Genomic DNA, 26,709 nt, shown 5'->3' on the forward strand with positions numbered 1-26,709 from the left:
ACTATTTCTTGACATCTTTCGAGTCGATCCACGTATCATTTGAAGTTCGGCTGAAGCGTTGTTTGAAGATATTCCTACGCAGAACACAAAAGGTCTTATCGAGTTCTTTGGTAACCCGGTGGTTTTGAGACGCTGGTTCTTTTTTCAGATACCAAGCTTCGATACGGGAGTTTCGTTGCACGCTTCGCGGTTCAGCAGCTTCTTGCCGGAGACACGATGACACGTGCCGATAATATCGAGAAGGGATGGGGGTGGATTTCCTCTGGAAAATCTTGCAAAGCCTCAATCCCCCCTTTTCTTATTTTGCGCTCGTTTACCCTTCTGTTTTCATTCATCCAATTTTGTATTCACAACGTCCAACGGACCTGCCGTTGAATGGTGGAGGATAATTCTACTCTTCCGCTTTTCTTCGACGCGTTGAGCTCCGACATTGGCTAATTTCAACCCTCAGCCCGACTTGATTAAGCCCCAGGATTCACAGGACCACCAATTCGTCGTGTTATTATCACTTTTTTTTTTTAGGCTAAGACTATAGTGTTATATATAGATGTAGTGTTAATAGAATCGCTTGAATCTCGACTCCTGGTCTTCTCCATCTTCGCCGTAATTGTATAATTTTACACCAGAGTACGCAAAGCGATGAATTTCGTTCAACTCGTTCTTTTTTTTCATGTCAAAACTGCTTCACACTGTTATCAATGACGCTCTCTGCGCATAAAGAGAGTAAAGTATTACTGGGCAAAGTTACGGTAGCAAAAACTTGTCACCTCCTCGTCGGAAGTAATCACGTTCAAATTTGCGTTAACCTTAAAATTATTTCCGTATAAATCAGTCGTCTCGAAAACAGTGCAGTGAGCTGAAATTACACAGGAACAAATCGATCGGTGCTACCAAAGTATTAAACAAAATAAGTGCTTTGAATCCAGGACTGAACTACCAATGTTAGAACTGTAAGGTTTGTTTGTCTCTTTTCCGAAAATAACAGTATTTCCCTGTTCCTTTTTTGGCTCAGGTGTATATTTAGTCGTTGACAATAATCCGGCTAAAACCATGACGTGAATATTTGATAAAACTAGTTTTTAGCACTCGCGTCGAAGCTCTACTCTATCTCTGGCGAGTAGACGGAAAAGGGATAACTAATTCAGCACCAGGCCAGAGAACATGCCAGGTACGCTGGGTAGAGTGAAAAGTTTGCGTCACGATGCAGACTAGATAAAAGAATGATAAGTTTGGGGGGTGGATGTGCTAATTTCAGGCGATAATGTCCGCCACCAGCGAAACCTCGGTTGTCCGAACTTCCGACTGGACAGCCGTTCTTATAACCTTCGTGCGAAGTAGTTTCACTGGTTACGCGATGTGTAACGCGAGCTGTTTACAGACCCTCGCAAGTAAGCCATGCATAACTCACAGTGTCCGATGTAATGCGGTCGGATCTTGAATTATTCCCACTAATTCACCTGCCCATCGTCCGTCCGTCTGCAGTTGAGAAACGAGCTTACCTTAACGAGGGCTTGCGATGGGTAGCCACAAGGGAACGTGATTGGCGAAGGAGTTATCGCTTCCCGAAGGCAGCAGCCTTGGTTCGACATCGCCGGATGCCCGTTACCCTGGATCCACTCCCTTCCCTTCTCCTTGGAGCAATTCTTTACCTGACGATTCATGACCCCCCCCCCCCCGCTAAAATCCACACACCTACGAAGTTACGAGTAACTTGAAGCGGAGAACGATCACGCTTGGAGCACGTTGTTAAACGTGAGGTGTAAAGTAAGCAAGTCGTGCTTACTGTCTCCGGGTGAAAGAAGTCTCCTATCGTCGATCAACCGACTGCGGAAAAACTTGGAATTCCATATCACCTACGGGCTGGTGAAACTTTCCTACTCTATCGACGATACTTTGATGCGAAGTCTTGAGAGCTTCGGAGCTTTCGTACCGACTCACGGAGTGTCGAACGTTTACGCGATGCACGACTCGTCGATTGCTCAGTTTTAACGCGACGCGAACTGCTCTTCGGATACTGAAAACGGAAAACAAAAACAACAAAGTGACCGTCCCACATCGATGCCTCACTGAGACAACCTGAGTTGGGTACGTTTTTTTTTTTTACATGTTCAGCCAGAAGGAGAATTCTGTTTTCTTTTCATCCCTTACATCGCGACTCATCGACTACGTGCACGGTCGATCATATAATTTGAAGTGATGTACGTATTCGGTGGAATCCGACTGGCACTGAAAATTCAATTTGCCAATTCACTGTCAGAGCTTAATGGAATTTGCGTAGACCAGACATCACTCGAATTTCTCCCTGTGACGGGCGCTAAGCATACCTCGGAACAAGGTGAAGGCCACTGGACAGCCCCAAGATTGTTATCAAGGCAAGCGCACGTGCTATTATTGAACAAATTCTGATCCTGAAGAAATTCGGGAGTCCGGTTAAACCGGGACAGAATCAGTTGTCAGTCCATGACATCGGGTGAAATGATCCTCGTCAAATGAAACCGAAAATGGAAATGGCATTTTTTTTCAGTGCACAAAGACAGAGATTACGAGCAGTGAGTACAAGTACGAATTCGCGAACTAAACTACGTCGTTTGTTGATCATTCGAAATACTTATTGTCGGAGGATATGCTTACTCGGTATCAGGTTATCGAACCGAATATGTATAATGTATATACAGTATCGTGTAGTAGTTCTGATATGCGTGACATTCCGTCACGAATCAATTATTTCTCGACATAATACAACCTTTAACACGTTCAACAATCTTTCTTTCAACGAAAAAAAACTTTTCCAATTATTCTCTCGTGCAACACTTTGATGCACATTTTACTGTGCAGGAGGAAAAATTTTTCAAGCTTACATCTTAAAATGCAACGGACACCTGAAATTTATTTGAAAAATATGAAATTGACCGACTCGAGCATTTCCGCTCGAGAAGCCAGATCCAAAGCCCTGTTAGACATTTGAGGCGTCTAGTTGTTATCTGCTCGATAAAACACGGTGCTTCGATCCGTGGTATTAAAGGAGCCGAGTTTATTGGACTCTATATTTTCAAGCACACCGAAACCGTGACGCGAATTATCGTTTCTGGAAACAGGCAGCGTTTCACACGACTTACTCGTCAAAATGAGAGACAAAGTAAAACGCTACAATGAAGGTCACGACGAAATCAAAGCTAAACATTCGCACGTGCAAATGTAAACCAGAGACGGGAAATTACGAATTTCTCCTGCAACTTGACACCTGAAGGATGTAGAAGGGTATTTCAACTTTAAGGTCTTTCCGGTGGTCCCTTATTTTATTCGAAATATAAAATGACTTAAAGAGAGTTTCGGACGACGAAACGGCGTTGATCTTCCTGAACTTTAACGAGACCCGCGTCATTGAATGAGGATGTCAGGAGTCAGGAAATGAGAGGCCAGAATTCTTCCATCCTCTGCTGAAACCGCAATGCGTCAACCGCATTCTGCACACAAAATTGTACATCCAAATCCCTTTCTTCTATCCACTTTAGTTGCTTTACTTTACTTGCTTCGTGTAAAAATTTCTCCACATCTGTTGCATTCAGCTTTTGTCATAGCTTTTCAATCTTGCTTGTGCTTCTTCGGGGTGTTATCAAGCAGTGACAATCAACAATTCACAAATTTAACTCTGGGCTACTATACAAATGTTACTCAAGACCTTCAAGCGACATTATCCGGTAAAAGTTGACGTGTAATCGACATGACTTATCCCATTTAAAATGGTATTTCAATTATTCGATCACCTTTCAATTTTCAGTTTTATTAGCAACTGTAATTTTCAATTTTGAAATCCTTCAAATAAATACAAGTCAGTCGTTCATTGTCAAGTAACGGAGACCGATGAAGCCAGCCCTACTTTTCTCAACCCTAATGGGCATATTTTCTGAAACAAGGAAAGTAAAGGTACAGAATGCTTCGGAAGCACCCCAATCAGCGGCAAACACAAAGGGGTTGGATTTATGGTACGTCTTTACAGTCGTGTTCAGACGCGTGTGTACCTGCAATCTAGTGTATACGTGCATCCTGAAAACGGTTTGATGGCAATATTCACGCGTCTCCGGCCTTTATTGACGGCTATTAGATTTGCTGTAAGGCACAAAGGTTCGATAATTCGAAAGCTGATTCACGAGTGAATTTCTATATCCCGTACATTCCGTGCCACGTATGCTTTTTCGTCTCTGTCTCAAGATTGGAAGGTTCGGAAGAATGCTTCACTGAGAAAAACTCCATTTGTTACAGCAACTAGAAAAATTTAGTAAAACAGGTATCGTTAGAAAAACTGTTTGAATGTCGTTGGGATTACGAAAAACGAGGTACGCCTAACCATTTTGCGCTATCGTCGATCCTGTTTTGGTTATTGCAACGCAAAATCGGTTTCTGAGGTTCACTCTACTTTTTTAGTTAAACAAGGCTTTAACGTCAATTTATCGTTGCACAAGCGTTAAGTTTTCGCAACAGTCGCAAGAATGTATAGCAAGAGTGATCGTAATGAGAAAGAATAGCAACGGATGCCAGACTTTCCGGTAACGGTTAGAAAACTAATTTTCATTTTCTACCTAGAACTGTATTTTTGGATTGTGGTAAAGAATGAAAATAGTTAAGGACTGATCGGTAACCGGAAATAAAAATTTTTCTCAGTGTTCCATATATCGTTTGTCAAGAACGTGAGCAGCTGCTGCAACTCGATGATCGTGAATGACCGTAAGGCGGAAGCAGCATCGATTTCCTCGTCCGAAGCACATGGTTTCGTTATCCTTGACCGTTGCGCGTTTTCGTTGATCCTGCGCGGAGCGGTGCCTACATTTGCGAGGTTAAGTCCGGCCAGTGGAGAATCGATGCCGTGTTCCAGGCACCCATTCATCGAGACATTCCGCGCTAGAAACTCGCATGTTCCACAGTAATTCGAACCTTCCGACCGTCTGGACGGCCGGCGTCGGTACCGTCCGCGGAACTTAGTCCTCCTCAATTAAGGAACCGGTTCCAGAGTCAATCGGACTTGACGAATCGGCTAATCTTCGATTAGGTCGCGAGGTGTGGATCTGCACAATACCTGGACACGGAGAAAAAGGTGGATTATTAGATTTTTGATTTTTTTATTCGTTTTTTTTGTTTTGGCCAAAAGATCCGCACTCGCGGTAATCGGAACACAAAGGCTGAAGCATCCATGGCGCAGTCGCCTTGACAACGGGGGTGCATGTATGCGTACTGCGGCGTGTGCTGGCTGGTGGTGCCGGGTACTGCGGACAAGTGCGAGGGCGAGGGAGTCACCCCTCCGTAGGGTGAGAGGAAGACGGAAGCAGAGCGTGGAAGAACGGAGAAAGGCTCGATGCAAGGGAGGTAAGAGCTCCGGGGTTCACGGGGGAAGATATCTCGGACCGAAGCGCAGTAGGGGTGGAGATCTAGCGACGATCCTTATTCCCCTGTCGGAAACACTTGACTGGCGGCGACACAGATCGCCGTTGACATGTGTCGATTTACAACGCGAATTCTAAACGGGCCACCTTCGACGAATCGCAAGACAGTCGAGGACCCAGTCTTGGAGTGATTGGACCGAGCAGCCTGACGCACACACCTGGACCCTCTTTGAAGAGAATCCATCCCCCGTCTGATGTGCGCATTCCGTGTCCACCGTGTATCAGTGATCGTTTATAAACAGTGCTGCGTAAGATGTGTGAACTTGACTCTAGACTCTGTGCCAACGGAATTATAAGATACCTTTGAGGGTTGGTTGGACTGGTGGAAGTTTGCGTTACCTGCACGCACGGTTTCCTCGTTCAACCCTTGGGTAAATCGACGTTTAGAGGCACTTTGGCAAGGCTCGATGTGCCGACGAGGAACGTGTGGTGTTTTTTTTTTCTTTTTTCTTTTTTCGCCCTACTTTTTTGTTTTCCTCTAACGTCGAGTGCGTGAAGTACCAATGACGCTAATGACATGGCGACATTTATCGGGAAAAAATGTCGTAAGATTTTCGGGGGGAAATGGTATCGCTTTTCCAAGACTCTCGCGTGCGGATAGGATACCTGTTCTTGACCACCCTAGAAGAGAGGCGATGACGTAATTTAATCGAGGTGGAACACAGCCACGTCTCATCGTGACATTGTCGGTTCGTTTCGTCTCGCAGTAAAAATCGGAGAGTGGACCGATGGTCGTTGGATGCTAAATTCGAAGCCTGCCGAATAGTATTGATTTCCGTAAGAAAACAAGGCCGCTCGATACTCCGCTGTCATCGTAAATCCTCGCAGTCAGAGCCAGTTACACTTGCCATTGCGTAAACCTGTTTGCGAAATCGGGTTCGTTTTAATAATTCAGCGAACAGTCGACTTTCTTATCGGACGTGGAAAAAGTGCGTGGGAATTTGAATTTTCGGTAAAAAGTTTCTTTGGACTTAATATGGGATTTTCGATTAAGAACAATCGACAGTTTTGTGAAAAAGTGCATCTAGTCTGTAAAATAAGTAATCCGGTATCCACGTCGCGTTGAAAGACCAAGGTGGCTACATGTGCCGTTTACGTTTAAATGAAGAAAGTTTCATCCAGATTAAAAAGTTCTCGAACTTGGTTTCGGTAACTTCGTTATTGACCAACCGTTCGAGGTGATGCTAACTCGAGAATACGTGATTGAGATCCTTACTTAACAACCGCGGATGTATGTATATATGTATATATATATATATATACATCAGTAAAAAGCAACGAAGTTAGAACATAGTCTTTAAAAGTCAATATCATCAAAGCTGCCTTTTTCATTCTGTGATTAATTTTTGCATAGCTTGCTAACTTACCTGTGATTTCGAACATAGATCTATGTGAGTAAAAGCAAGTTCTCTTCGCCTCTTATCGTTAGTTATAAATTCATCTCGGTAATACGCGATATATAATTAGCACGGGTTCGGTATCGCAACAGTCTGAATCCGAAACTCTTAGTGCCTAATACGTGCAATAATACATTTCAAAATAGCAACAACAATAATAATAATAATAATAATAATATTGACAATAACACTTGCAACGAAAAATTTAAACCCGGTTACTTAGTGTGTTGTAAAACGTTGTTGGTCGCATATAGTTCGAAATCTTATTGTTAGTTTATTGTTGGTGGTAAAAATTTTACACTACGTTATCCTGATTGCTCACAGGCCCGGATAGATTAGAATAAACCAGCTTAGGACGCTCCGTTAGCTCCTCGAATGCTTTTCGCACCCATGAGCGAGCGGACATTAAGATTCGTCGCAAGTAGAATTTGAGCGATGAAATAGTCTGGATCACAAGGTACTGTAAAAAGATTCTTAACCGTTTAAATTGTGCTAGTGAGAAGCGGGTTTGTTTCACGGGAATCGTTTCAATAACTGACCATAGCTACTGCTTCAGGTCGAACCAGTGTTCTTAAATCGTTAAAAAGGACGGTAGATCCCGTAGGTACAAATCTTTAATGCTTAACGAGTAGCGAGACGAAGAAACAGAGCGTTGTCACCGGACGAGAGTAGAGTTGAAATCGAAGAAGGTAAGAATGGATTGGAAAGCGGCGGTTTGAGCCCAGAAAAAAAAAAAGAAAAAAAAGTGAGCAATTCGCTCGGGGGTGTCTGATGGACGTCTGCAGATGCGCCCCGTGTTTGTCGCCCGGGTCAGACTCGACCCCTAGACGTTGGGACGCCGTCCAAGGTTCCAGTGCATCCTCGGAACCTCTGCTTTTGCTAGAAATGGGGGCCAGAGGTTGGCACTACGAGGCGCTGCCGGACCTGCAAGCCTCGACGGCCGTCACGCCGACTCCGACATCTCCGAATCCTCAACGAGCGCACGGCCCGCCGAGGGTCAATTTTCAACCGGAAAATATCGCCTCGACCAGCAGCAGGCGTCGCAGCAGCGTTCGATGCTCCGGTCCACCCCGAAGACGGAGTCGCAGCATGAGCGCGTGGAGCGACTTGTCCAGGTCTTCCTTTCGGCTCGACGAAAGGTATTCGTCCACTTGATTACCCTGGGAAATTTTGACATCCATTTTTTTTTTTTTTTTTTCCAACTCCTTTTCAACGTCATTTTTCACGGCAGTTGCGCTCTTCTCGCGTTACATGCGTTATTCGTTTCTTCGGTCTTTCAGCATTCGAATGGAATAAAACGACACTTTTCTACGACAAACAGTCCGTTAGTAGCGTTGATTTGAAGTGCCGGGGTACTTGTTTCGTACGGATGGTGCACGGTCCCAGGGTTAAAAAAAAAGCTCGCATACAAGTCTGAGGACCATTCGCAAATGTATACAACACGGGAACGGTTTACCCGTTAGAAATATTGTAAAATTTTCATTACAAATTCTCACATTAGGATGTGGTACAGAGTGTGTAAATTGGAATGGTACAATCGGCGTGTCTGAAAAGTTTTAATTGCTTTGGGCATAGAAGTCACGGAACTCTGATTTGTGTGGGTTCGTCTAACACGTATAAACAACTAATAGCGATTACGTTATAATGCTTGCGTTGACTACCCTGAGCTTATTTTAGTATTTCCCAACCGCATTAGGTTAATGAAAACGCTGATCAACAGAAATTCACTTCTTGTGTGTAACATGAAAACTTTTAACTGATTATGTTAGGAACAAGGTTTATTATGGTAGAATTGATATCGGAATATTTTCGATACGAATAGCTTTATTGTAATACGATTTGTTTATTTTTTCCAAAAAGGCAGTTCTTATGAACTAAAATGAGGTTGTATGTAGCGTTGCAGTACGATGGTGAAAAAAATTTTGTAACAAGGAAGGTGCTTTCTTATTTTGAAATACCTATCCACCATCATTATAAAACCATATTTATTTTGATTCGATGAGGTCTAGTTTTTGTGCTACAGCTACTACCAGTGAAACAAAATTTTTATCTCTGTGACTTAATTTTTTTGATTCAGGGTGTTTTGTTATTTACTATAAATACCAGTTAATTAGTTACAACAAATAACAAAACACCCTGAATCAGAAAAAAGGTAAGTCAAAACGATAAACATGTAATGTAATTTTACTGGTAGTAGCTGTAACACAAACACTGGACCTGATCGAATCAAAATAAATATGGTTTTATAGTGAGGATAGATAGGTATTTCAAAATTAGCAATCACTTTCCTTGTTAAAAAGTTTTCTTGATCATTGAAATTAGAACACACTCGTTGTGCTTACGAAATAAAATCGCAGGGTGCATTTACGGAGTATTAAAATTCAAAGGAGTTTGACTAGAATTGCTCTATCATTTGCCGAAAATTGATGCGAAAGCGGAAACCTCGATATTGAAAATTCTTCACTTCATCGATGCAGTTCAACTTCTTCTCAGGCTTAAGGCTTACAATCAATTCGTCGTACTTAAGATGAGACAATATTTTACACTTTTACTATCCGCGTACCTAGCTCAATCGCCATTCGCGTAATATCGGATGAGAATGGGCTATTTGTTCGATAGACGAACTTTGACCTTGCCTTCTGAATAAAATCAAGGCACGCGAATGAGTGATATTTGACTATTCTCGGGAAATGTGTGAAAGCAGTCGATTGAAAAGCATATAAAGCAATAATCATGCGATAGAAAAATAGCTCTCATTAAACGCGTAGCAAATAATTCAACCGTCAGCAAGGCCACGTAAAGTATATAAAATAATGATGAAACATTAGCTTGCCATGTACCGACGAACAACCGAAATTAATAAAACTCCTGGAAGTGCCAGTTGTGGAGGAATTTTCCCGGTTATTCGACAGTCAGAAACATCTGTGCCAATAGCGTTATTGAAAAAGGAGTCCATGGACTCAGTTTGAACCCGTCGGGAAATTGACATCGCATTTCTTTTTCCAACGATTGATCAACGTAGAATTAAGAAGGGTGTCCTGCGTCAATGTCGAAATCGATCAAAGCACCCCTTTGAGTACGGATCTGATATGCAAAAGCGGTCTCTCGCTTCTCGTTCTTCCTCGATCTTAATTGCCGATAGCTGCGTTGCTCGGAAAATTAACCCTTTTAGTCTCGTTAAAGCCAAAAAGACCCACGAACTTGGACCGGGACGCTGCTTCTAAAGATCCTCCACACCATGGTGATGTTTTCTTATCACGTTTCGTAGACGAAAAGAAAGAGCGAAATAAAGAGGAAAACGAAAAAGCTAGCGGGGTGATATTGAGGAGATAGTGCAGACATACGTGCCGACGCGATGCTCTGAAATTATCGAAACGAAGGAAAAACTCTAACGGGACCAACTGTTACTGGATTCACTCTCTGTCTTCTCAGCATTTCAGAGTTCGTAATGTCACTTGAATCCGTCAAGTTTCAACGCTTGCTCGGCATCGTGAAAGAATAAAAATTCTACCCAGAAATTCCTCTTTTTTACAAAATTTTTACCAATAATAATACAAAAACGAGATACCGATCTTTTTTTTTTTGTAGTTTTTCCAACTTGGTATATATCGGAGTATACGTATGGTTATGTCTTCATACAATTTTCATCTTGTGGAATTTTATTACTAACGCAGTAAAAAAGCTTTCAACCTTTAACGAGTGCCCGTATAATCCTACTAGAAAAAGTTTCATTCGCAAGTTTTTACTGTCCTGTTTAATCATATCGATGCATTCCTGAATACTTCGCGATTTATTCGCATCTTGAATAATAAAAATTCCTCTGCCTGTGTAAATTTTTGTGAGATTAACGTAGATGAGTTCTAATCGACTAATGGATTCAGCATCGTTTATCCCACGTCTCATCTTTTGTTTGTTACAGGTAAGTCCACGTGTCACGAGTTCAACAATTTGAAACCGATTGCGTGAGTAAAACGATCAGAGTTCAATATACGTATACATCCCACCCTGATTTTCACGTGCCAACTATATCAATGTATATCAACTATGTACGGTAAATGTACGTACGCAACCTAGAAGACCATTGATGCGAAAATCATTGCCGTACTCACACGACGGCCATTCTATACGACAAGTGTGTAGTAACTAGACTCCAGGAAAGCTCGGTCCCTCAGGCACTCGAGCTTCAGCGAACCGACCTCAAGCATAGAGAGACTCATGCTGAGACAATCTCTAATTGGTGTGTATTAACCCTAGTCACTTACACGGGGACCAGTCGACCCCATAACCGAGTTTAACCGACAATTTTAAAGTCAACGTGCTTGAATCAGGTTTGCTTGTAAAGTAAAATAAAGAATGATTGATAAACCTTTGGTGTCTCAGAGACCACATTTATGTATTGCGTATTGGTTTACTTATTGTTTTTTTGAATAATTTCTCCCACAATCCCCATCGAGTTTTTGCTGAAATTAAGATTGGAGTCTATTTCTGAATTGTTCAATTTTGCCTGAGAATTTTTTCCAAGTCGTAACGTAACTTTGGGTACAGTAATAACGTTCCAAAGTTGGCTGGGATCTTGGCAACCTCGTGTAAGTAATGTGGAAGTTTCCATAGGAGTAAGTGATTAGGGTTAAAGGGTTTGTAAACGTTACTGTGTACGCACCGAGATAGACATTTCAATCTATTACTAGCAATATTTGTGAACGTGCGTAAACCAGAAGGTCAGACGCTGATCGTTTTATGTAAAACATCGTGTGATGCGTTGACGGTCTCGAGTTTATAATTTTCTGGTGGGCCTCGGTAATCGGGATCTGGCATAATTTTGCCGGTCTCTCTTCTTGCGGGAATTCCAACGACATGTGCCCCGCATCCTTGTGCACTTTGCACAACGAGCAGCAATGAGCTCCGTCTGGTTAGCTTCCGGTAGTGTTTGTTTTTGTCGATAAACAATGTCGATGTAATTCTTATTCAGGTGTTTGACTGAAATTTTTTAAAGAAAAATTGGATGGGCATGAATATAGAATCACGTTTTGTCAATGGATATAACTTTCTGTGGTTTGGAATGTTCACCTCAACCCGTCGCGTCGTCGTCTTCCAAGAACCTTGAACAACGGAACAAGCTGCAAAGGGACTACCTACGGTTGAACTTTCCCAAGGTTCTACCCTCACTCTGGGAATTGGGAAAAGTTTTGCTAACCAATGCCCTTATTGATCATAAATGATGTTCGCTTGGCTGGTTCTCCTGAACCAGGGAATTGATGGCGGGACATTCGAGAAATTGGAACCACGTGACTGTCAAATTTTCATGGACTTGGGACGTTGTGTTTTCTATTTCTAAACTGCCAACCTCTTACTCCTCGCATTTTCGACTTAACGCCGGTGAAAAATGTCGCTCAGCGGTTGTTCGGACTCTTGACGAAGGCGCGATCGATACCCTTGTCGGAAAGTTCGGAAAACCTTTGAATTATTCAAACACGTAATCTCACATCTAGCCGTATTTACATTTAAAGAAGATACCGGCGAACCATTGTAGAATTTTTAAATACACCTTGCTGTCGTTAATTACGTCGACAGTTAAACACTTTGCGTAGTTGAGAGAAAACTTGTCCAACACCAAACCCCTGAGCCTCAAAATCTGGTTCCTTTTCTCGGTTGAAAATCGTTTGTTCGTTATACTGTTCTGAGTGAATAAGTACTCTGCTTTTACGTGAGTTTTTACCCTCAAAACTTGAATTCTGCCACGGTTCGCTCACTTTGATCTCTGTTACAACATTATGTGGGCTTGCAGAAGGGTCAGTTTTTGTACGTGGTATAACTCGGGAAGTCCTGGAGTTCTCAACCACTTGACCCTTGTTGATTAATGCTTTCATATTACCTGGCCAAAGTTGTACCGTACAAAAAGAAATGGACTTGTTTTCTCTGGTCCGAGTTCGCGTCAGTGAATCCAACGAAACTTTTAAGGGTGATGAAAAGTCAGCAGCAATAGCTGGCAAATTATGTCAACGTGTAAAACAAGATCCGAATCGTTGGTTCGATTTTTGTTTTCTCTCTTTTTTTTCGATTCTATCGCACCAATTTCCTTCGACGTGACGGATATTTAATTAATTTCAGCGTTTCGTCGCATCGGATTGATCGAGGTGCATCTGTAATCGGGTAGAGAAGAAGTTATCGGTTTAAAATCTAATTCCAATTAGCATGTCGCTACTTGTTCTCTTATGTAACGATGCTCTCCGCCCTCTGACGACGCCTAAGCCACGTTGACAAATGGGTCTCGCATATCTCGGGAGTACCGCACCTTGGTAAAGGTGACCTCGGGAAATTCGTTAAAATATCAATTACGGTTTAATTGCCAAGTCCGCGAAAGCCTCGGTAGAAAGAGAGAAACTGATTGGTTTTTAAGGGGATCTCGCCCTTCCACAGTACCCAGATGCTAATTCCCACACCGACGAGCGCAAACGTGGCACGCATAAATCGATGACCTCCGCCTACGATTCGCGGGAAAATTGCTCGCGTTGAATCACCAAGGATTAAACTGTCGATGATGCTGCATTCGAACCGTTACGGTTCTTATTGTCCCGGTATGCGTAGTGCGTAATTAACAACCGTCAACTTCGAACGTGGAAATGTCCTTTTTCAATTACCCGTGACGCGTGCGGTAAAGAAACCGGGCGAATGGCCGTTAGCGTCGACGTTTACTCCTGACCGGATGTCGCGCTGAGCCCAATCTCCCGAGTTCTTTTGGGGGAGTGTTGGACCCCCGACCATGCGATACGGTTTCTAATATTGCCCGCAACTCGGGAGGAGTCCAATTTAGCACGAGAACGACTCGGCGACGAGAGTACGTTGCAAGCTGAGCAGCCGGTGGGCGCCAACGAGTCCGCAATCAACCGAACACCGGCTGGAGAAAGACGGAGAAGCCAAAATCACGGCTGTGGGGAAGACGGGTTTTTGTGTCGGAAAGCTTTTCGGACTGCCTCGCGTCGACGAGCATTCCACGACCGGGTTCGATGACAGAACGAAGCTCTCGTCAACGAGACGAGATCCGATTACTCTACCGTTGGTACATGAACGTGACTCTGGAGTGGTTCGTTTTTAAACTTTTGTTTTGTTTTTTTCAAGGCGCGACTAGAAAAATTTGTGACAAATGGTGAAAAAAAAATATTTAAAGGAATTGTGTTGCAGTTTATTTTTTTTTCGTATCGTCGTCCAATTAATCATTCACCAATTAACAGCAAACTTGGCGAATTAATTTTTCGGTTGGCTTATCTCGTCTTTTATCCGAAAGATTAATCGTCTCGGAGAAATTTAGATAACAGTTTTTGCTGCCGAAAAAGGAATATCGCATCACCTTAATGCCCCTATTTTGTTTTCAGTACTGATTTTTATGAACAGTGATTAATTGGACCACGATCGGAAAGAAAATAAACTGCAATATAAGTCCGTAAAGAGTACCTACATATAAAATTAAATAAAAATACTTCAATAATTTTCTAGCGACCTCTGAATATTTTCCTACCTCCTCCGTGTTTTACGGCAATATTTTTTTTCAGTATTTGTCAATAAGCTTTTCAAGTGGCACCTGAAAAAAAAAAAGAAAAGTTAAAAAATGAACCAACCTAACGTGACCCGAATGCAAAAGTAGTGGATTGGGTTCTTCCCTACGACTTGAAGCTCATTCTCATAGGTTTTGTTTGAACTCGGGTTGACGTACGATTGATTCAACATCTGAATGCATCGGACGAATTCAACGTCTTTTACAACGCAGATTGGTAAACGTACAGGGGGAAGCGTCGCTCTTGGAAATCGCGAGAGATGGGGTTGATTTTCTCAATCTATAGCGAAGATCGGTTAACGTCGAGTTCAGCGAAAGATCACAGCCGTGATCGGTGATGAGAACATAGATTTGTTTTCCTCCAGCCCGCCAGCCTTGGATCGTTTTATCCGAAAAACCGTCCTTCGAACAAGGCTCGCTCATCTCATGACCAACAGCTCTCAGCGTCTGTGTAGCGTGCTCCAATCTCTTTTACCCACAGTGACGAAAGCTCTCGGCTCTTGTTCGCGGCACTTGACCTGGCGTATGATCCAAGAGGATCTCTCCACCTTCCAGCAACTTTCCTCTTTCATCCGATTTTTCACGTTACTTCAATGCACTGGACTTGAAGTGCAAAGTCGCTTCCTACCGTGAGTTCATCGCAATTAGAACTAATCCATTATTCAATTGAAGTGAACAATTCTTCTCGGGGATACGATTATCGACATTACGTTCAATGCGATCGAACAGTGAAAGTATCTTCGCGTCTATCCAGTGTAGGAATTAAAGTACACTAAGTATTCGAAGTCATTTGAAAATTGTCATTCGCGATTGTTTTGAGTCTTTTGAAATGATACGAAGTGATCTCGTCTACTCTAATAAAACATTGGCGTACCGTTAAAATAATCTCATTCGATATTCTGACTGAGTTGTTCAATGTTGATGCGTCCTCCCTGATTCATCAAACTTATTTTCTACATCTTTCGACTTTAGTTATCGAATAAATTTCCATTCATTCGACTTTTCAACAACCTCAGAATCCGATGGAAGAACAGCTATATCATTAACCCCGTACCGTTTGCGAAGTCCTAAATGATACATCGATCAAACTTGAGGACAAGTTTTATTCAAATCGATTTGCAAGCTCGGCATTATTCACGTTCCTTTGTTACGTTAAGTTCGCATTTATGCGGGACGTCTCGACGCTGACATGTTCAGGTGCTGATGATGCTCAACGCCGTTATCCGAGAAGATTGAACGGTGCAAAATATCGACTTGGCTTACTTGGAAAGCTTAAGAGTAATGTTATCGGCACGATATCCTGCAAGGATACCTTCGGGCCTCGGTATCGAGCTTGGAAGTCAGTCCATCGGTCGTTGGGCGAAAGAAGGTTGAAGTGTAATCGTTTTACGGTAGTTGATTACTACCAGGTAAGTGGGAAACCGATAACCCACCACAGGCATCCTGTACACGTGTGTCCGTGGATCCAATTTTGTCGGCAAGGTAGATTTCGTCCGGGTTCATTTCCTTCGTATCTTATGGGATAAATGAACGTCGACGTGTCTTCCTTACCAACCTGAGTCCAGAAACCGCTTTGAACCTTTTCGTCACTTCTCACCGGCGCTGAATGCTACGGAAATGAATGTGTGGGTTAGGGTGGTTCAAAAAACGCAAACTTCTAATTTTTTTCACGCACCCCTTTTGACAATTTCAAAATTTAAAACTAATGCCTCAGCCATCAATTTTTCAAAGCCGGTCAATGCGTTTAAGGGTCTTTTTTTCAACGATGTTGGCTGTTTTTTCATTTGAAAAATGATTTCTCTGCTAAAGAGTTCGTATCGAGGTGAACCTAAATTTGTACATGTATTCCGTATTCCGTCTTACTCGAAAAAAATTATAATTGAGCTAAGGAACTGTTGAGTAAAGAGCAGCATACAAAATTGTGTCGAGTTTTGGCATTTTTTCGTACTTTTCTCGATCTTTTCAAAAAATTCTCATGACTTTCGTTTTCACAATTTCTATTCTGCTCGTTACTCAACGGTTTTCTTAGCGGAATTATAGTTTTTTGTCGAGTATACCCGGATATGGAAGACGAGTAGAAATTTGGGTTTACCTCAATTTGAACGCATCAGAGGAGAGACCATTTTTTAAATGAAAAAAACAGCCAAAGTCGGTAAAGAAAGACCTTTAAGCTCATGGAGCGACCTCTAAAATTTCATTGTATACGTCTTCCTTGCGGCTGTGGCATTTATTTTAGATCTCGAAACTTTTAAAGGACGTGCGCGAAAAAAATTAGACGGTCGTATTTTTTCAACCACTCCAGTGTGGGTGTTCCTGTAAAGATTCCTTATTCTCCCTGGAAAAAGCGCACACCATTTTTAAAAATTTTATTTTATTTTTCTGTTGCGGGTAGGACTAGAACTTCTCAAGCCGTTGAAATTAGTGTGGCTCCTTTTCGCTTCAAGATTTCTTCTTGACCTCGGAGCTGAGAGTAACTGCAGAATTCTTGTAACGAGGTAGTCAAGAAGTTTCAAGTGCAGCTACAAGCTACATTCGTATAATATTTAAAATTTAACTTTTGAAATGGTGTAAAAAATTTGGCTAGAATATAAAGGTTTTCCAGTTGATAAAACAGTTTTTATCTGCAGACGACGGTTAATACTGATTTTCAAAATTCAATCAAAATTCGGAACAATTGAATTTACAATCCTGCTCTCAAGTATCCTCAGAGTCTATTAATACCTGGGCCAAGGATCATTAAGGGGTGAACTTATTTTTCAACCACCGGTCAATGAATTTGAAAAAGTGATGCAGAATGTACAAATGCCGGATTTGAACTCACTCGAACGAGGTGGAAAAGTTTTGTCAGGGAAATAATATTAAATTAAAAACGATGCACATCGTCTCTGCGGCATATAAACTTTGAATTGGCTCAAAGATTACCAACTAACTTTTGATCCGGAGAGGTTTGATAACGGACTTGAGATGAGAGGCTTGCCTCAAAAGTTAGGAAATCGTCAGGATAGAATTATAAGCAGTACGAAGAACGCAGAAAGACGGCCGTCTTAAATTTAAATTAAAGACTTGGGAATTATGCCTGTATCGGAAACAGCCCGACGTGTATTGTTTATAAAATTCGTTTAAAAACTTCTTCCACGTCGAGTTTTCCCGATTGCCAATTCACGAGGCGTCCTTTTGTACACGCGTGCAAGTACGTTACACATATGCCACGGAAAGACGTCTCGTTTAAAATTGTATCTATGCTACGTGCGTCACGATTTCAAGCGACACTGGCGATTCCCATTTTTCATTTCAAACCGTCGAGTAAGAAGCACCGTTCGAAATCAATTCATCACGTCGAACGTATAATTAAGCACGTGCGGACTTACGCAAAACGACGACTACGGTGCGTGTACGCGTTGCATGAACGTCTTTCAGGAAACTCGAAGTCACGGGTATCACGGGAAGTCAGATGTGACGACAGGTGATCGTTTACTCTTCCCACACGTTTAACCAGCCAGTTGCCAAAGCTCTTGGAACCATAATTGAGAGAGTTTAGAGGAAATTAATGAAGCGTTCATATTCCTTGCGGTGTTGATGCCGCAAGGAAGGTATCTCAGATCGATCTCTTCGATTTCATTTCTCTTGTAATATGTTGCAGTAAACTGAAAACTAAGCGACACGTGTTTTTTTTTTTTTATCCGCCATTAAACACTTTAACAGGATGAAACCACCCTCCGAAGCAAGGCGTGTCAAGGAGCGATTTGGCAGTTTTTTTTTTCTTTTTTTTCTCAATTCAGAAAACTTCTCCAGTTGGATTGATCAAAATATCTTACGTTCTTCTGGGTGAAACTTCCAAATCACCTCTTGACACGCCTTGCTTTGGAGGGTGGTTTCACCCCCTTGAAGTGTTTAACGGCGGATAAAAATAAAACACGTATCGCTTAGTTTTCAGTCTACTGTGACATACTGCAAAAGAATTCGAATCGGTGTGTTCGACCTGGGATACCTTCCTCGTTAGTAGTCAACTCGTCGAGCGTGATGATATGAAATCAAATACGTCGAAATTACGTCAGCCTCGGAGCATTCGGCTCGAGGAGTTGGACTCGAGCATTCCATTACTTGATTGCGGAATGTGAGTAACCGCAGATTGTAGCCTGCAAGTTTCTCTTTTCCGTTCTCGAATCGAATTTCAAGTTCTCATTTTCCCTCGAGGATGCGATTTTTCAAACACTCCTTCCGCGGACTGCAGCCAGTCAGGATTCCTTTCGAATCGTGGGAGGCTATTCGAACGGTAGAGAATCGTTTTGGGAGTACACAAATAGCATCGTCGAACGGATACATAGCGTGAGGTGAGTTCCGCCTGCTCCGGCGGATTGCTAAAATTGGCATCACAGTGGATACCTGGGCAGTGAGGAATCGATAGCTCCCGGGTAGAATTGGAGAGTCCTTGCCGGATAGTTTTCGACGAGTTACCCACGTGAATATTTCAGGTGGTTTCAGGTGGTTTCAGTCCCCCATAGCGTGTCATTAGCCGAGACCTTCGTTTCCCGATGAAAACCAATCAGAATCCTGTTATAGAACGTGGAAATATCGAGGTCAAATTCTGACTGTCGGATCGAAACATCAACGTTTGAATATGTGTAACGAAATAAATTGTCGCTGGATGCATATTATGCAGTTATTGCGATCCATGCGCGACGAGTGGGTGAAGGAGGGAACCTACTTCCATTTCCTAAGGGTTCGTTATATTCTTACTCGCGGATAGATAGCCGCGTCCTTACCCGAGACAACTCCGAAACTACAAAGTTATCTCGTCGAGGGGTTGCAGACTCACTCTCGTTCCTCCGTCTACTCTTTCTCTCTCTCTCTCTCCCTCTCTCTCCCCTGCCCTCACTTCATCTCGCCAGAGTCAGCGAAATTTTATTATTCACTCAGCGAGCAAGCGGCTGGTGCAGTGCGGTGCGGAGGTGTATCAGCCCCCGACAATTTGCCTTAAAGAAGAAACACCCTCCACAAGTCTTGCGGTCCGCTGAGGGAAGATCCTTCTTATCCATATCCAAGCTAGGAGATTATGAAAATCTCTGCCCGGACTTTATACTTATCGGCCGAGCGTGGAGAGTGTAATAGCGACTTGAGCTTCCAGCCTCAAAGTCGGAGGAAGAGATGCGGAGGGTAAGAGAAACCAGAGGGGTTGAATAGGAATTGCAAGATGAGGCAATTGGATTGCCAGAGTGCCGACCAAGCCGAGTAGATACATATATATATATATACGCGCTCAATTTATTCGAGAATTTATCCCGCAGGATCGGCTGCCTGCCTTTCTCCTCCTTCGGCGTTGTTTCACCCTCTCGTTTCGTTAGGCCAATCAAGGTTGGCAGCTGGTGACGATTGTCCGCTTTTACTCGAAAATCAGAGACCGTAAATTTTAATAGGCAGAGGATATCGAAAGTAAAACATGGCGCTCGTTTCCACCCATTCGGATTCGGGGAAATTCCTCTTCTCGGCTTACCTTAATTCGGATTGGCCAATCGAACCGGTGTTCACCGATCTTCGAAACGTTTCAACCTTTGGATGTAAAGCGAGTTCCTTCGGGCGCCGTGGTTACCCGTTAGAAACGCCACCGGAAGTGTCGTACGATGAATTTAAAACGTTATTCCGGAGCTCGATTGGACGGACGATAATTACGGAGGCGTTATCAGTCGGACAGTCATTATTATTTTGTCACGCGTGAAACGAGCTTTCTGCCGAAAATTGGGGAATTTGAAAATAATTCTTTCACAACTTATCAAACGCGCGGTGATTATAATTTTGCGAAATATTGACAAAGTCTATGTTCTTAGCACGCTCACTGCTGGGTGGATTGAAATTGCGGACGAAGTGAAAAAACGCCATCGTACCTGACGTAGAGGGTCTCATTAGCGAGCCGAATTTATTTTCCTTGTTCTTTCTTATATTATATCTCGAGTGATTATTCAGTGGTTAAAATTTCACGCATGTAATTCACGTTGGAAGAAGGGTTCTGAGATGCCTTTTGTTTTATTTATTTTATTTTATTTTATTTTTTTTTTGGATTAATTAATTAAATAATTAATCTCCTTCCCCCTCTCTTTACTCACATTCATCCATTACAATTGCACAAAACATTTCTCCCCCTGCATGTATATTATATTCGTCAAAGTTCGTTGAAATCCGTCCACATCCAAGGGTGAAATTAATCATTTTTATTTACATTACAAACCCCGAGTCGACGTTATTCAAGCCGGCGTTGCGAACTACGCGGGAGTAACTCGAGCGAGACTTGAAATCTAGTCAAGTTGAAGTGTCGAAGTAACGCGATGCGGTATATAAGCTGTATGGTATCTCACGGAGGTGAGACGATGAGACGGAATCACGCACGGGGCCAAAGTTTATATGCATATCGCTCGGATCGCGTATCTTTATGGAAAGTTAAAACTGTTTCTCGTGCTCGAACAATTTTGCCGAGAGTTTACGCGAAACGATCTCTTCGCGTCAACGTCGGTCGCGACGAAACGGTCATAAAATCCGTCGGATGTAATTCCTGTATATATTGAACATTTATTTATTTGAATTTGAAGTAGACGCAAACCGCAGCAATATTACGGATAAAACGAGAGTGAAGGGAGAGAGGTTCCATGAAGGAACAAAGCTGTATTCTAGTTTATCGACAACCCGGGACTCGGGCACTACGAACGAAGCGTACTTGTCGAAAGAGTTCGAAGGAGAAAGAAGCGTTTATCCATCTCCGGAAACGGATATTTCAACCTTTGGGGCTGGTATTAGTTCAGAGAAAAACGAGCGGGAGATAAAAGGAACGGGCGGGGTGGAAATTCCGAATTTGAGAAGTTCCGAAAGACCCAAATTCCCAATTTTTTTTATGGCGAAACTTAAAGTGAATCAAAGAATCAAAGGCGAATCTCAAAGAGTGCGAAAATTAGAGAATTTAAAAATCTGAAACATCAAAATTCCAAATAATCGAAGACTTTCGGTTCTGTGAATTTCTGGCTCGGTGAAATTTCTCCACTTTGATCTTTCTTTCTTTTGGATTTTCGATATTTTTATTTCCCGAATCCTGGTCATTCAGATTTTCGGTTTTTTTGATTTTTCACACTGATTCGTCGAGTAAACTACACTGTGTGAGTATATAATAATTTTCGGAATCTTACTCCATCGAAACTTGAATTTTCGTAATATTGCATTGCGAAACTTTGAGCAGACGGCTTTCCGACAATTCGAAACTTTGTTGTTCCGCAAAAGTTTGATGTCTTTCTTTCCTTCAAGTTTCGCCACCAGATAATTCGAAATTAGGCACTTTCGCAACTTTTCTAATTCGGGACTTCAACCCTTCCCCAAAGGGAAGTAAAAACCAAGGCTACTCGATGACAATGATTGAAATATTGAGGAGATGGTAGAGAAAAAAAAAAAAGAAATTACTCGTCAAGACGAACAAAGCGTACGAAAATAGAAGCCGAAGTCAAGTTTTAACGACCGTCTTACAAAGTCACGTCACTCTTTGTGCGATCAGCATTCACCGATAGTTCATCGTTCCAGATTTATTCGCGATACATATGCCCAGCGGTATTTTTACCACATTAAACGGAGGTCGTTGCTCATTCTTTCTACACTAGCAAATTGTCATTCGGTAAAGCCTGCCTGGTAATGATTCGACCAGTATTGAATGCTAATTAAAGTGAAGATTTTCGTACGGTAAAAGACTCGTTTAGATTGGAGAAAGAATCGACGTTTCGTACGGGACGGTTGAATTTCCGCGCCTGAAACGAATTCGGAAATCATAATTGTCACTCGGTGATTTTTTATCCATCGGATATTCGAGGTGAATAATTTTCTGGGACAAATCGACTGCAGGATTCGAAGCTGAAACAGCGTATCTGTTTATTATATACCGCAGCTCGGGATACGAATGTTAATCGCTTCGAGATTGCTCGGTTTTTGGTCAGATATTTTGGGCGGATCGTATCACGTCCGCCAGCTTGCAACTGACTTTTTTCGATAAATTGAACAAATCTACTTGTTTCGAATCAGGTCGTTGCAGCCTGACTGACCATGAGTCTGAATTTTCCCAATTTTCTCACAGTTTCAGGAAATCTTACCGGTTCCCTAAATCTCCGGACTACAACCTTGTCACGTTCTATCAATTCGCGACATTTTTCCGATGTTTACCGAGCCAAGAATAAAACGAACAAACACAATCACCGAAATCATTTACCCAATGAATTTCATTGCAGCTGCGAAAACGCTGGCTGAAGATCTTCTCCTGAGAAAAACGTTGCGTTGATAATTTGACAACTTATCGTAATCCCGCAGCTTTCGTCGAACATTACAATTGTCCGCCAAAAAGACGCGAAGCATTTTTACCGTGAACTTCGAAACGATTCTTCGTGCGAATCGGTGCTCAACACTGACGAGTTTGATTGAATTAAACTCCAACGTGTACAGAAATTTTGGGTGTTTCTTTTTTCTTTTTTTTTTTTTTTTTTATTCTTCATTTTTTCCCTGCGTGAAAATATATGATACAGGGTAGTTAACATGACGGAAAATTTGATCCGCCGCAGGCTGACATGGTGGAAAGAAAGAAGAAATAAAAAATTGACCTCGAATCACGCGGCTCAATCAATCATCCAAGCCAGTCCAGTCAGGACCTAATTTTCTGCTTCACGAACTCGACAGCCTTTGGTTGATGAAAATAATCTTCTGTATGAAAAATTTGAACGATTGCTTCCATCGGCGTCTGAACGTGCTGAGAAATTTAATCTCTAATTGTAACTCGAGGTGAAAAAAAAAAATCTTCTCGATAACGACGAGGACCAGGATATTGTAGGTATACTCCTGAAGGTTAGGGCTTGTTTATCAGTGTTGCTACATTTCGTCGCTGACTTGAAGGGTTTTCCCTTAACTCAATCAGTCTAATAGGAAAACCACGTTCCAAGGCGAACTGCGTTGCACGGTAATTCTGCCGATTACTCATGTCGATACCCTGGAGGAAACGGTCCAAGATTTCGTTTCAGCACCTTCATCGGTCTTCTTGATGTCCGTACTTGGTGGTCCAGTCGAAATAGATCTGAATTAAAAATATTCGGGAAATGGCCGCATTTTTGTGTGCAGGTATTTCTCACCCTAGGGAATTCAAATCTGAAGGCATTTTTGAGCTGCGTAACTGGCGTTTCGAGAAACCAGCAGGATTTGAGGTTATTCTTTTTTTTTTGTGTTTTTCTCAAAAACTGTTATCGAGAGATGAAAAATTACTCGACCATCGTGTAGAGCGGAAAATTCCACATCGAATTGAGTCCTCATACGTTGGAAATTGAGTCGGATTAAAAAATTACGAAAAATGAAATTCTACTTATCGACGGCATCAGAGATATTTTTGTGAAATAATTTCTTTTTCCTCAATTTGTTAATCCGAATCCGCTTCCGACGTATGAGGACATAATTCGATGTAGAATTTTCCGCTCTACACGATTGTCAAGTCATTTTTCATCTATAGATAGCGGTTTTTGTGGAAAACGCAAATAAAACGTAGTACTTTGCTGTTTTCTCTGAACACCGGCTAAGCAGCTCAAAAATGACTTCAGATTTGAGTTCCTGAGGGTGGAAAATCCCTGCACGCAAACAGGCAGCCGTATCCCGAATACTTTTAATTCAGACTTATTTTGACTGTACTACTCGGACACTTTCGGAGTAGGAATGACAACGTTGGAATTGAATCGCTTGAAATTGATCGAGCTTGTGACGCTTTTGTGATATGCCAGAGATACTTTCAATCAGGGTTGATATCCGTCCAGTGACTGCTTCATTGAATCGTCAAGCTCCATAACTTTCCTCAATTAAGCCGCGTCGCTTTAATGAAAAAGCCGAGCTCAACTTACGAAAAAATAACGTTGTAGTCCGAGTTGCGTAATTCTGTATACACCGAATACTCGGTTGTCTACATGGCAACGGATCTCTCTCATACCTGGCGACGGGGGATTTTACGTGTGCTTACAAGATGCGAGAGCGTGTAACTCCCAGGGGAGTGTCAACAGCGCTCCAATTACTCAACCGTGGAGGAAATTCCATGACAAATATTTTCCAAGTCTGTCAAAACTTTACAAATGCTACGCATACCGTGCGGAGAAATTTTTTTTTTTTTTTTATCCTTTTCTCTCACCTCAAACTGTGCGTATTTTACATCATCACCTTTAACCGGTTAGATTTCATCTAGAAACGATCGGGTTAGGATCGTTTATTTCGTCTGTTAATTTTCCCATCGGAAATCAAATTTCACGGGATGTCAAAGCCGCTGACAATTATCATCGGACATTGCGTCGGCGGTGTTTTCGGTGTTTTCAAAATTTATGAACGCCTGTGAGGTTCCAGCAACAACTATTTCTACATCGCTAGTCGTAGGGTACCAAAAGCTGGTGCTCGAAGGACTCGTTATGAGTTTATTACGACGGACGAATACGTACCTCGGGTATAGAAAGTGGTTTGTATTGAACTGTTCCAATTAACGAAATTAGTACTGGTAGACGGTAGAAAAGAAGTCAAGGCCATAGACAAGCTGCTTCAATTATAAATTTCACCGATACAAATAATATATCATTGCCGGGGAATGGAAGACCAGTTTTAGAATAAAGGTCAGGAGAGCTTGCACGCGAATCCAACGCTGATAACGAGGCGTGCGGAGTCTCTCTCGAAAAAAAAAAAAAACAAGTCTTCTTTCAAAAAATAAAAAACACAAGTTTTCACACGTAATTCATTACACATATATTATCTGTATTAAGAAAGAAACGTGGTTGGATTACTTGACAGTGTTCATAGATTTAGTCCATTTATTTCAGATGAATTTATCAACCGCAGAACAGTGTTCCAATTTTTTTTTTTCGGATGGTTAAAATGTTTCAACGTCTCCACATGACGATGGAAAAAATATTGGTCTGCAATTTCAGCATGGAATGAAAATCGGCAAGTCATATACCTAATAAAGTAAAACACATGATTATGTTCCAAGCTCAAATCCTTCAACGTTTGTCTGTTTTTTTTTTTCTCTTTTTTTTTTAATTATTATTATTAATACTTGAGTACGATACAATATTGTTACATCAAATAAAATACATACATTCGTTTACCGTTGAGAGTTTTTCTTTTCTCTATCGACAAACCGAACGAGGAAAAAGAAAATTGAATCTTGTAACTTCACGTGTCAGCTGCTCTCACTTTAAAGACATATTTTAACTTTTCCCGAATGACAGGTATAATAATGTTACAACATTTAACAGGAGAAACAGATTTTCGACCTAATGCTTATCGTACCTGCTTACTACTCGTAACTAAAAATTGCACGTCGAAACACTGCAAAAAAAAAAAAATTGCACACTCGATTTACAAAACCCTCTAAATTATCGAGCTTGCATCAGCTTCGTAATAAAATTATCACGGATCAGAACAAGACGTTGGTGGAGCAAATGGGTACTTGTGGTGATAATATTATATATGGGTATGTATATGTTACTACGGTGGAAAACGGGGCTTGAAATATTCAAAATTCATCAAGGCATATTGAACCACATGAGCTTACGAGGCTCGTCATTCCGTAACCAGGCTGGTTAATTCGTACAACATTGATATTAATACATACATCCATTTCCCCTTCCGGTTATCGGGATTTTCATTGGCTGCTTTAACCCGGAACCAATTCGACGCGTTGCTGAAGATAGATATGGTGGGTGGATAAGTGCGTGCGTGTGTGTGTGTGTGAGAGAGAGAGGAGAAAAGAAACGGAAGCCAAAGGTACGTCTGAACGGAAGTGTTCGTTATTTTCTCACCTCTGCCGAGTGACAAGACATACATAGGACGAGAATGAGGCCTCGTAATATCATCGATTGAGCAATCACGGGTAGAGGGATGAAATAGGAAGGAGGTAAATATACCTGTTCCTGTCGTAACGAACCTGCAACACCTTTCGGATTTTCTCTTCTTATCGTCGTTACCGCGAAACCGTTGATGGCGCGACGGCTCGAGTTCCGAGCTTTTTTTTACTCACAAATTAACGAACTTATTGCAAGCTCGTTCCGTTTTGTCTTGAAACTTTTGGAGGGCTGCGCTACGGGAAAGTTTTATCCCGGCTTATACGTCGTTTATTCGCGGTCACGTCCGTCGTTAAAGTTCGCATCGGGTGCCGATTAAACCAGCTAATGGAATTGTACGATATTTACTCCAGGTCTGGATGGTGAATCTGATGCAAAAAATAACGTTTCGACAGTGGCTTCTGATTAGAATAAGCTACGAAAAAGGATTATGGTGGGTAAAGAAAAAAAATTACACACGT

General features: G+C 41.9%; 1 protein-coding gene across 2 annotated transcripts in view; it reads left to right on the plus strand.

The window, feature by feature from the left end:
* The first annotated feature begins 5,939 nt into the window (after positions 1–5,939).
* The window catches only part of SLO2 (slowpoke 2), a 145,673-nt gene continuing 124,903 nt past the window's right edge, over positions 5,940–26,709 (plus strand). The window contains exon 1 of one of the 2 annotated variants that reach the window (XM_069133764.1): positions 5,940–7,971. In XM_069133764.1, the coding sequence (XP_068989865.1) occupies positions 7,604–7,971 (368 nt within the window). In that variant the 5' untranslated portion in view covers positions 5,940–7,603. The remainder of the gene's footprint in view (positions 7,972–26,709) is intronic. The other variant, XM_046614138.2, reaches the window with a different exon arrangement.

This window comes from Neodiprion pinetum, chromosome 2, assembly GCF_021155775.2.
Source record: "Neodiprion pinetum isolate iyNeoPine1 chromosome 2, iyNeoPine1.2, whole genome shotgun sequence".
NCBI lineage: Eukaryota > Metazoa > Arthropoda > Insecta > Hymenoptera > Diprionidae > Neodiprion > Neodiprion pinetum.